The sequence below is a fragment of the Cupressus sempervirens genome, chromosome 3 (assembly GCF_028749045.1).
Source record: "Cupressus sempervirens isolate cs-2001-9-10 chromosome 3, ASM2874904v1, whole genome shotgun sequence".
In the NCBI taxonomy this organism is placed as follows: Eukaryota; Viridiplantae; Streptophyta; class Pinopsida; order Cupressales; family Cupressaceae; genus Cupressus; species Cupressus sempervirens.
The window spans coordinates 464,057,612-464,070,140 of NC_143120.1; the positions used below are offsets into that span (position 1 = coordinate 464,057,612).

General features: G+C 35.8%; 2 protein-coding genes across 7 annotated transcripts in view; both read left to right on the plus strand.

The window, feature by feature from the left end:
* Positions 1-12,529, plus strand: part of LOC149567130 (Tetratricopeptide repeat (TPR)-like superfamily protein) — a 93,881-nt gene that overhangs the window by 67,542 nt on the left and 13,810 nt on the right. For 4 of the 6 annotated variants that reach the window (XM_089820324.1, XM_089820328.1, XM_089820326.1 and 1 more), the window contains exon 4: positions 7,218-7,424. In XM_089820324.1, coding sequence (XP_089676450.1) covers positions 7,218-7,424 — 207 coding nt within the window. Of the gene's footprint in view, positions 1-7,217; positions 7,425-9,358; positions 9,439-12,529 lie in introns of all 6 variants that reach the window. The other 2 variants (XR_016362347.1, XR_016362348.1) reach the window with 1 other exon arrangement.
* On the plus strand, positions 1,193-3,894 carry LOC149567131 (uncharacterized). The gene is made up of 3 exons (XM_089817455.1): positions 1,193-2,477; positions 2,635-2,799; positions 2,922-3,894. Exons 1-3 carry the CDS (start codon positions 1,639-1,641, stop codon positions 3,595-3,597), a joined length of 1,680 nt encoding a protein of 559 aa, XP_089673581.1. The 5' UTR covers positions 1,193-1,638; the 3' UTR covers positions 3,598-3,894.

Genomic DNA, 12,529 nt, shown 5'->3' on the forward strand with positions numbered 1-12,529 from the left:
TGGGAACATACCTTTCTTAAGATCAATAACAAATGTGTGTGTATATATATATATATATATATATATATAGACACACACACAATAGGGTTTTCTCTTTTATGGTGTCATGTTAAAGGCTTAAGCATCTTATAGAAACCAGCTCAACAATAGAATTAGACCATTTGCAGGAGATTGAATTTACTAAAGGAGCACTTCAGAGTTGAGAATTCTTTTATAGTCAAGAAATAAGGGGAATTGCTTCTCATGGATTTTCATTTAACGGTTAGAATCTCAATTCACTAGAAAATTGAGTTGGGATCTTTGCTTGTAATTGCAGATCATCTTGAGGGATTTTTTTCTTTCTTCAAATATGCTGCCTTTTTTAGGTGTGAAATGAAATACATATCATAGATGGATGAGTGATTTATCATGACAATAGATTGTGTTAATCATATTTTTTTACTTTGTTATTTGGTTTGCTTGAAACACTGGGCAAACATGAGCCAGTTTCTAATTCAGATCGATGTTGGATCTGGGATTAGCCCTAGCTTTTGGCCATTTGGCCCATGCACATCTCAGATTTACTTGGGCTGAATGGCTAGGCTGAGACCAATGCTGGACCTTGGACAAACCTGGGGAGAACTTGCAGGGTTCAATGAAAATAGCTATGTTCCCCGGGGACGCGTACCCGACCTAAAACCCCCCGTTTCGAGGACGGGGGGACAGGTATGGGATGTCCCCCAGTCGTCCCCAAATTCCTTTTTTTTGCAGGGAACGTCCCCGAAACTTGGGGACGTGGGGGGGACAAAAGGGGGACGGCCAGCCGGTCCCGGTACGGAAAGGGGATGTCTAGCTGTCCCCCGACCATACCGAGTACGGCAGGCCGTCCCCCTTTTTTGCAAGCTCAAAACATTTTTAAAAAAAAACATAAAAAAAAATTTGTTGTCTTTTTTGGTCGGCTAGTGGGCCCTACTCCTCCAAAAACACTAAAATGTATATAACTCAACACATTTAAATTGTTTTAACCATTCTTTGGTTTTCATTTTATGTTGCAGCCGGCTGAAGTTTTCATTTTGCAAGTGTAGAGGAGATAATAGTTTTGCTTCCAAGAGCTTGACCAAGGGTTTGATCTTCTATTTTGTCCACCAAGTAAGTATAAAACTCTTTGTACTTTCATCTATCATTTTTTTAATAAATTTGTAGCTTGCAAAGTCTGATTTTTTTTTATTTTTTCATTGTTTCAGCTCATATATCTATTCAATTGCATATTTAAACACAATGAGCAGTAGTGGGAGTACAATTAGTAGTAGTGAAGAAGAAAATGTAGAGGTTGATGTTGTTAGTAGTGACACTAGGCAAAAACCCAATCCTAAAGCTGATTTGTTTAAATGCCCTTCCGATATTATGAAGAATTTTGCAAAAGGTCCTTTCAATAGGAAAAAACCTCTTCTCCAATATGTCACACCTAGGCCAAAAGATAAAAAGAATTCGGGAGGGACTAGGGTGTGTGATTGTCATGTTTGTCTTGATGATTTTAGGGGCGGCTATACAAGAGTGAAGTCACATTTTTTAGTTGTTACATGCTAAGGAGTCAAAGCTTGTCCTAACCTAACCGATGAACAAAAATTAGAATGTCAAAGATTGCACTTAGAGGTTGAAATGGAGGGGCAAAATTTAACAGTGACATTACCATCCATTTCTTCACAATCATCTAGGCATATTTCATCTGCCATTGGTACTAGTGGCAGCCCTAGTGGGTCTAGAGGGAAGAGAAAGATAAGTAGTAGTGAGAAGGGCTCGGTGGAAAGTATGTTTAATGCACAGGCAAAGGAGAAGTGTGAGGCATCCATTGGTAGATTTTTTGTTGCTAATGGTATCCCATATAATGTAGCCCGTTCCACTTATTATAAACAAATGGTGAAAGATATTATGAGCATGAATTCCTCATTTGTGCCCCCCGGTGAGCATAAGCTACGAACCACTATCATAGATGAAGAGTACTCAAAGGTTGCTTTATTATTTGAGGATATGAGACGCACTTGGGCTAGGACAGGCTGCTCTATTGTGATGGATGGGTGGACCGATGTTAGACATTGGCCACTTATCAATATCATTGTCACATCCCCTGCTGGCTCTTATTTTTTGAGAGCCATAGATTGCTCAGGAAAGAAGAAGGATGCAGATTTTCAGTTCACCATTTTGCGAGATGCCATAGAGGAGATTGGGCCCTCTAATGTTGTACAGGTTATCACAGATTCTGCACCTGTGTGCAAATCAACAGGTTTGATGATAGAGGGTGCTTATAGGCACATATTTTGGACCCCTTGTTGTGTTCATTCCTTGAACAATGCATTGAAGGACATAAGGAAGATTGAATGGGTGAAGCAAGCGGTGCTAGAAGCTAGAGAAGTGCAAATGTTTATTTGCAACCACCACACTTCACTTGCTCTATTCAGGTCCTTCTCTAAGAAGGAGTTCCTCAAACCAGCCGAGACAAGGTATGTCAATTATAATTATAGTTTACTTTTAGTTTGTTTTAACTTTAAGTTATTTAAAAAAATTATTTATAAGTTTACTTACATGTGATGCTTTTTGTTTTAAATTTTAATCATTAATGTTTAAGTTTAAATTTTAAATTTTTAATTGTTGCTATAGGTATTGCACATATTTCATCTTGATGGAGAGGATGATTGAGGTGTATGAGGCCCTTCAATTGATGGTGGTGAATCCAAAGTGGGGACAATGGTCTCATTCTAAGTCCACTGAAGGAAAAGCGGTGAGGCAAAGGATCCTTGATGAGAGTTGGTGGTCCACAATGAAGTAAGTTGTTGGTTTTTAAATTTACTATTAGTATTTTGCTTGCTGATTTTCCTACTAATAATCTTAAAATTCTTAAAATTCTAATTTTGATTTTTCTTTTTGTTGGCATTTTGATCTTGCAGATACATTTGCTCTATCATAGCACCCATTGTTGATGTCATTAAATATGTTGATATTGATGCTCCTAGTTTAGGAGAGATCGATGAGACTATTGACAGAATGTTGGGCAAGATGAAGAGAATTGTTGCGGCAAAGGATCTTACATTGGGCTTTTATGAGGAGCATATTAGGCCTATTGTGACGCGGAGGTGGAACATAATGAATACCCCGCTTCATATGGCAGCATTTGCTCTAAATCCCAAATGGTATGCACAGTTGGGTGGAAGGGGCCTCCCATGTGATGATCCTGAGGTTTTGGATGGCTTCTCAAAAGCAATTGATAAGATGTATTCAGCTCAAGATGCCTCTACTCTTCGTGCACAGTTCCTTGACTTCACCAACCTTCATGACCCAAACTTGGGTAAACCACAAGCAAGGTTGGATAGAGTTGTTTTGGCACAGAGGGATCCTATTGGATGGTGGACTTGGCATGGGAGAGATACACCTGAGTTAAAGATACTTGCGGGTCGCCTCCTTTCACAGGTCGCTAGTTCTTCAGCTGCAAAGAGGAATTGGTCCACATATTCATATATCCACTCTATCAAGAGGAATAGACTTACCTCTAAAAGAGCGGAGAAGCTAGTGACAGTGCATCATGCTCTTCAACTTGCCGATCGCCAGACTCCAGAGTATAGGTAGACACTAGCTTTGCGATGGGATGTTGAGCCTGAGGATGTGGCCTAGAGAGATGAGGAGGACATAGCACCAGGACTGGTTGGGGTTCCATTAGATGAGACTACGCTTCCTGTGGAGGATGATAGTGAGGAGGATTCTGATTTTGATGCCATGGATTAGTAGAGGCAAAATAGGAGTAGCAGTCTGCTTCATTTTCTATGTTTTGCTTTTTATGTTGAACATGAACATGATTATGATATATTGATTATATGATACTTATTACTTTATGGCAGCCTATAGCTTTGGGCATATTTTGATTTTGATTTTCAGATTTATGATTTATCATGCTTATCATTATGAGTCTTATGATATTGACAATGGTTAATAACTTAATGTTCATTGTTTAGTGTTCTCTGATATTGTATTGATATGCATTTTGAGAATTGGATACTAAAATACTAAAATCGGATATTATTTCATAGATGGCATTCAAATGTTGTATGTTATGGTTCTATAATATTTAAATGACATACTTTGTGCTTAGTTTCATATGAATGACATGTATATTTACAAATTTCAATGTATATACTATATTTTAAAATTTTCCTATATATATAGCCGTCCCCGTCCCCCCCCCCCGTCCCCAAAATCGCCAAAAAAATTTGCCATCCCGGAAACCCATCCCGCCGTCCCCGTACCGGAAACTTGGGGGAACATAGGAAAATAGGATACACTTGAAGAGCCCCAAAAATTATTGAAAAAGCTAAGAAACCCTAAAAGTGCATTGTACAAAGGATCTGCAGGTCTCCAATAAATAAAGAGGGCATTTTAAATGATCCCACTGCACACCCCACCACCTCCCACCACAAATTAACAAAATCTAATAAACCCTATTAGTACATTGTTTGAACTTTGAAGGGTCTGCAGCTAAGAAAAGAGGGAAAATAATGAAAATTGCCATATGCAATGGAGTTCCCTATGGCCTTAAAGGGATTAATTGTGCTTATCTTAAAAAGGAAATATTAAAATTGGTTTGTGCTATGTCAAAGGAAGAGAAAAAATTTCACTTTATTTGGCTTGAAATATCAGAAACAGCAATTTCTTCATTAGCTTTATTACTTCTTATCTTTGTTTTACTTCCTGAGCATTCCACAATTAAATGTTAACAAAATAATCTAAACCATTTTGATTCATCTTTTAACATCTATGGTTTGACAATGAATTATCATTTTCAGTTGTGTTCTTGATTCTGTATTTAATTTTGTACATCAATCATGGATGGAATTCCAAAAATTGGTTGTCAGGGTGAACATCATTGGAAAAGGAGTTACTGAGGTTCTACTTGTTAAAACTGTTGTATTAAACAAGTACAACTGTAGAAGGCATATTCTCCATGTCAAATTCACTATGTTAAGGACCTAGAAGAGCCTGTCAGCTTCAATATGTTAAAATTTTCCTGAATTAGAGTTACATAGTGGTGGTTGTACTATTATATGTATCTCTGTATTTCCTCATGGATGGCCAAACCCATCCCAAAGCCATCCATGCTGAAACTGGGGGAAGAAAAATGAGTGAACTGCCAAGCCCAAAACAGAGACTTGTACTTTGATGCATTGGTGTGTATTATTATTATTATTATGTTTGATCAGTAAAAGTCTGAAGCCCTATAGATTATATTAACAATACAAATACAAAGTCTATGTTCAAACAAGCATTGATAGGAAAGAACGGAGAAAGAAAATCTCCAGTCTTGCCAGGGACCAAGGGGTCCTATATTATACAGAGAGTAAAAGTGGCATACCCTAGTTGCTCAAAACTACTTGAGAGAGTATCCATCTTTACAAATAGTTATGTTATTACATCTTTGCCTCTATTTTCCATTTAGATGCTTCTGTTCTTATAACATCCTTGCTTGTTTTTATTTGATAGTTTTGAACTGCTTTGCCTTTGATCCGATACGAGTCTGATATCTCCATTAGTCACCTTGGATAGGTAAAAATCTGCAAAAGGAATGACTTTCTTGGCCAAGATATTTGTTAGCATCTTCCATATCAAGAGAAAATTAGCAGAATAAGTTCTTCATCTAATCCTGAGTTCAGATCATCTGATAAGTACAGAGTTTTACAAGGAGAGTCAATTTAAAACACTATTGGATTGCGAATTTTCATTAGACTTGTTTTAGATTTTATTGAAGATCATTACAAATTTTTAAATGATGCAGACATTTTATTTGATTATTATTTATTAGTTAGAATTTGAATTTATGCCTCAATTATATAGTTCTGAAAATTGAGGACTGATAAGCCTTTGAATTAATTTTGAGATTTAATATCTTAGGATTTCATAATTTTGAGATTTTGAAAGCCTTAGATTATGTCTTGAGTTTAAAATTTAGGAATATCATTTTACTTAGTCTGCATTATATAATTATTCTTTGCTTTATTATCTCTTCTTTAATGGAGGTTTTGAAAAGTATTAAACTATTTAAGAGTGTTAAAATCCATGTCATTTAAAGTTGTTATAGTATGGGAGAGTTTGAACTTAGATATACTTTGTTTAATCCAAATTTGAAAATTTGAAATTGCTAATTGTGTTTCATGAGATCCATTTTCCTCATTTGAGAAACAGGCTAACAAGACAGACCAGATAGTAACATGGGTTTATTGATTGAGGTTAGAAGAGGAAGCCAAGGATAATCATAAGGATAAGAGAGGAAAAATCAACAATATTGTATTAATAAGGGGAGCCATAATGGATATAAGGGAAAAACAGAGCAGAGAAAAAATGGACTGAAATACCTGCTCTCCCATATAATGGAAGCTTGAGTATACAATTTGCCAACTGAAGATGCCTATATCAGGACCAGCAAAATAAAGTTTTATTTTAATCTTATCAGTTTCTTAGCTTTATTAATGTCCTGCCAGTTTTGGCCTTGAACTATGTGAGTTCAATATTCTTTTAATGTTGTTAATCTGAGTATGTCTTTGAATGAATCTTGGGAGCATAAAATTGACAACTCCTACTGTTTTGTCAGTATTTAAAAGGTCTTTACTTCACAGACATGAAGTTATTTTAGATTATTCTGTTGTTAGGAGTTATTATTAATAATTATAAAAATTGAGCAAATGAAATTTTCTGTAGTTAGATATTGTTTTAGGTATGCAATTCACAACTAAATGTGTTCAATAATCTGGGCAAATTCCATACCTTCCCAAGATAAGACAGTCTCAAAATTTAATTACCAAACTTCTTTAAAAGTTTGAATTTGCATATAGAATCTTAATTGGTTTTTCAAGTACCTGCCATTTAACTGAAATTGGTGACTTACTTTCTTTGCTAATTAGTAATATAGCTGCCTGACAGTAAAGATCCTGATAAAGACAAAATGCTAAGTGTCATAAAAACAAACAGAAATAAATTCAGAGAGCCTTGAATCTAGGATATCATAACCCAGTGGTAACAATAATGTCCGGGATTTATATTTATAAGTGGTTTAGAACATTCTTAAACATTGGTGATGTATTATTGATTTGGTGAAGGCTTAACATTTTTTAATCTCTTTCGAGAAAGAGTTTATATATGTTTGGTCATTTATATGTGTGATTGGATCATTTTGTTCTGAATATATATTTTCTTGCCTTCAGGTTTATTTCCAGTTAGAGAATTTAAGCACTGCAGATCCTCTGTACAAATCAGTGGCTGCACTCAACTGTGTAATCTTAGGCTGTGCATACATATGGGATCTTGACAGAGCATTTCAAACATTTGAGGCAATCGAAAAAAAGTTTGACCTTTCTGCTGATGTTCACTCATATAATGCTTTGATGAGTGCATTTGGAAGAATGAAGCAGGTATGTGCTGATAAAGTAATTACAACAACACAATTATGACTTAATATTTTGCCTGTTTTGGTAGTGTCTGCAAACATTCGAGTATTTCTTGTAAGCAAGAGCAAGAGCCCTTTTGAACTTAAAGCATGTGCTTTGATTAATAAACAGTTTAATTCATAGGTTTTACTTTGTTATGTTCAAGGGAAAGAAGAGAAATCTCTGTTCCTACTTATGGGAAGTTCTAAGCAACAACGTTATTGCAAATCTGTTAGTGTCGTGACTTTCTGCCGTTGTTCCTTAAGTTTATGCCATAAGTCAATTCAACACTTCTGGTGCATATGAGTTACCAAGAAGAATGCTTTTAATGCAAGTGTTAACAAAGACGGATGATATTTACAATTATTCTCATGTTCATTATTTAATTTGCTCATTTAAATTCATGTTTTAACTTACAATTTAACTTGCATATACATGGTTGGGCAGCAGATGTAATTATTGTCAACATAGTTTCTGCCAACGGAAATTTTACTATATCACGAGTAAGGACAGCAATTGCCAATTGGAAATTTGTAAGCTGATAGCATTATATTGTGGATGTTTGTTGAAAAGATTGTTTATTAATTTTCTTCCTTACCGTTGAAAATTTGAGAGGAGGATAGTGGTTGCTGGATGGAGGCTGCCTATAGGCAGCTTGTGACTGCCTAATTTTTAAGTATCATTAAAATAAAACCCAGAGGAAATGTGATTGATGGAGTGAGTATGCGATGGAACAATGAAAAATAAAAAAAGATCAAGGTTCTGTGAACTTGCTCACAAACTTGAAGACCAAACGGATAATGTGATCTGCAGGGAGATTTGAGTAACAGGCTATGTTACAGAAGAAGATAATCCAATTTTAGACGGATGTGACAAAGCTTGCACTTTGACAGTGAAAAGAAAATCACACTTAAATATCATGATTTCTAGTGTGTATGTATATATGTTAAGCATCATTTGAACCATCCTTAAAGAGGAGAGGAGATGTCTCTAAAATTATCTGAGAATGATGTACTTAAATTGTTTGATAAATGCTTATATGGAGGTGCTTTATGTTTAGATGGACCTTCATTGGAGCAACTTGTATCAAGGATGTTGATATGCATATAAGTATCTATTATCTTTTGAACATTACGTTTATTTGCTTATAGTAGTCACTCTTTTATATGTGTCTACTATAAGAGCTATTTGCCTTAATCTTTTCCTTTGTCTCCAAAGATGTTCTTATAGGAAAAGAAGAATGGTGCGTAGGTATGCTACCAAGACATTGTAGAGGACTAAATCTTAGGACTGTAGCTCCAAAGTGGTTTTGGATCTTAATCATATGTTGATCATGCTAGAAGATGCGAGTTTGTTGAAGAAAATTATCTTCTATGACTGGAATTATGTAAGAAGGATATCTTTATATGACAAGAGGGAGCAGCTAGAGGATCTACATTTGTTGACATCCAATGATACTGATTCAAAGGGAGTAGGCCATGTTGAGATGGTTTCTCTAAGTTTCAGTTGAGGTACATTATCACCGAAGAACAAACGATCGACATTCTCGCCAAGCATCATGTTAAAGAGAAGACCTGTGTTACATCCCAAAATTTTGACCTATTTAAATAAATTTATAGCCTTTGAGATGATTAGTTAAAGCCTTAATTTTCTTTTCATCATGTGAAAAGGGAAGATATAGTTAGTCATTTATCTCATGTGAACTTGGTCATTAACCGTTAGTTTGAATAATTACTTGATGATGGTAGTTAGCCGTTGCTTGTTATATTTACTTGATGATGGAAGTTAATCGTTGCTTGTTATATTTTAACTTGATGATGGTAGTTAGCTGTTGTTACAGTTATCTGTGTTATATTCTAATATTGATTTAAAAGGAAGAACTTGGTATTATTGTGGAAATGTTGCATGGGTGATTGCAGGAGTAGATGAAGGGGAGAAAGCATTGCTAAATGGGATTCAAGGGATGGGGCACTATTCTAGTCCATTTGTCTATCGCCAGGTATGACCTCTAACTACCTTGATAAGGATTTAGCAACTTCAATAGAGTACATCACTGGACAGACATGAGCTACTTGGAGAAACATCTATATCTATCAGTAACAAAAATTCATATTTAGAACCATTACCTTTGTTTTCCTATGATGGCGTCTCTATTTTTTCTTTCATCATCACCTATATATATACACAAATATATGTATATAAATGTATAGTGCCACCATGATATTAAAATAGTTTCTATAGTTCGTCCCTATTAATATACGTATAAATATATACATGCGTATATATCAAGGGGATATGAGGTTAAAATAAATCGTAATTCTGCAAACTACACTTGTATATAGCTGTACGTAAATTGATAGATGCGACTTAAGATATAATGATAACATGATGGAATCAATTAAAATTTATATATATATATATATATATATATATGATTTAAATATAGAATCTTTTATTAATCCAACTTATAGTTTTTCTCCATGTGAAACGACCAAATACACTTGGCGCCACCTCTCTCTTCTTTTTAATCTCGGTAGCTTGAAACCGATGATCTTGTAGCAATTACCTTGAACGAACAAGAAAAGGCCGTGGCTCATTGAGCTGCAAGGTATCATATATATTACATCATAGCATGATTTGGGGGAGGAACCACTCTCACATTCAAGCGTTGGCTTCTATCTCATTTCATACCTTTGCCATAATACAAGAGTCTTTCCAAGTCGTGCAGTTGGAGCACCACCTAAGCTAGCAAGCAAACATCGTCTAGGTTATGAGCTCTGTGTTTTAGCACCCAATAGTGCACTCCCTATCAATGCATTTGATTTATATGATTTTGTATTATGCTCCAGTTATAGTTCCATATTTGATGTAGGAGCATCCTAGGCTTGTTGGCAATCCTGCATATTGGTGTGTTTTGGCCTTGGAATTAGGGGACTTGGTTAAAGAAAGATGGTGGCTCGGTCATTATTGAGTAGTTTTTGGATGCAATGTTAACCGAGGTGCTTGGTTAGAGTTAGCATTATTGGTTATCTTCTGGTGGTACTCGGTAGTTGAAGGAACTTGACACACACTAGGAGCTCGGTTTATACTACATGGCTTGGTTATGCTTGGTTGCAATGTTGACTGCGTAGCTCGGTCAATAAGGGTACTTGGTTAATGAAGGGATTTGGTTACTTGGCAGTTGGTGGAGCTCGATTGTGCCTGTGGTTTGTTGATGCTCGGAGGTTGTTTCTGACACTCAGTTTCTATGTTGCCTGGAGTTGTTTGGGAGTCGATTACTATTGGGAGTCGACCTTGGCATTTAATTTTGTTATATGTATTTAATTTCTGTTGTAAGCCGACTTGTGGCATAAATGTGCATTTAATGCAAGGGTTTATTTAATTTGTAATGTATTAGGCCGACCTGTGGCTTAGTTGGGTATAAGTAGTGGGTCTTGTGGAGTCTTTTGTCAGAATCATCCAACTTGGAGAAGAGGATGTGGCAGAGGAGCGAACTTTGAAGAGCTAGTAGCTGAGACTTGGGAAACAAGGAGATTGCTTGGTGGGCTTGCGAGCACAAATTTAGATCTTCCTTGGAGGTTTCTACCAGTGTGTGGATTTGGACTAGCTAGTGTTTGGATTGGATCTTGAGGGATCTTGCAGAATTGTTTTTGTAATTGCTTTTGTATTCGGCCAAAACCTGAAAGGCCTTATAGCTAGACACATTGCATGTGAACAATTATTTTATAAATCAAGTATTGTGAATTGGTATCAGAACTTGTACTTTTGTATTGTTTCTGTTTTGTGGTTATTTACTGGGGGCTTGGACATCTCCTTTGGGGATTCTCCTGCCTTGTACTGCATCAATATCCATGCTCTACAACAATCTGATTTCAATATTATGAATTTTGTCTATGTACCCGAAGACATGTTCTTTAATAATGCATTGGGTTTTATGATAGCATACAACATCAATGTGTGTCTAAGTCAGGTTCACTTGACATTTATGATTTTCGAGTTCTCTAAACTGACTACTGTTCAAATAAGGAAGAGTTGTTAGATGCGTAATTGCTTAGGAGCTATGCACTTCTTTGAGTTACCTTTGTTGTGAAAGTTGTTCTAGCATTTCAAAATTGTAAGGACTGAATTTACTAGTGTCCATTATAGTACTCACATGATTTGAGATCAAGATGATCTATTTTCAAAGGGGAGTTATTTTCTTCAAGGGCTCACCTGAATGAAGTTGCCAATGAAAAGGGTGAACAGGAAGAAAACCTTGCAAAGAAAAGAAACATAATCATAACCTTAATATCTGAGGTCAATATAAGTTGATGACACATTCGAGTAAGCTAATGATTGTCCATTTGTACTTTGTTGTCAAGTTGAGCGGTGGTGATCAAGTGCTAGAACCCATCTAAATCCTTGGCCAAGGTTGTTTTAGAGGCATGCTTGCCTATTTTTTATTACAAGATGTCGGTGGTGCCAGTTAATTAGTCTTGCTCGCCTATTACTGAGCGAACATTCTAAACACTGGTATGTTCAGATGGTTAGACTAAAGTGCCCCAACCCAACCTCGAGGTAGGGAGGGCCTTTCTTCATAAAAGATTGTGTGGGGATTAATAAGGTCCGTGGTTGGGAGGTTAAGCCTAAGTCAATGCTTTTCCTCTTACCAAAAAGCCAAGGCTTGCACAACATCAATAGATACCTCAGCCAGGACTGTATGTTTTCTTTTCAAATGTTTATCATGCAATATTTTTTTCTTGTAATTAAGAAATAATCCATGAAATGAATGGAAATGATTTAGTTTATGTTGTATAGATCAGTTAGTTCAGTTTTTTAGTTATTTTCACATGAAATGGATTGGAAGGTGTTAAAAAATGTTTACTTCGGTAATATGATCATGTGTGCTTCTTTCTTAACTGCTTTTATTCAGTATTTAGTAATTTATTTCAGCCGATAAAATTCATATGTTACAACTTGTGTACTTTTGGGACAAGCTTGATGCGTTGGAGAATGAAGCCTTAGCGGAAAGGGAACTTCAACATCAATGATCTATTATTTTTATCCTTTCATATTCTTTCTTTTGAGAGAGAAGTTTGAGGTGAAAGCCA

Excerpts from the sequence above, each read along its gene's own strand:
- LOC149567131 (XM_089817455.1), top strand. The coding sequence starts at position 1,639 with ATGGAGGGGCAAAATTTAACAGTGACATTACCATCCATTTCTTCACAA. Across the intron at positions 2,478-2,634 it reads CTCAAACCAGCCGAGACAAG|GTATTGCACATATTTCATCT; the intron begins GTATGTCAATTA and ends TTGTTGCTATAG. Across the intron at positions 2,800-2,921 it reads AGTTGGTGGTCCACAATGAA|ATACATTTGCTCTATCATAG; the intron begins GTAAGTTGTTGG and ends TTGATCTTGCAG.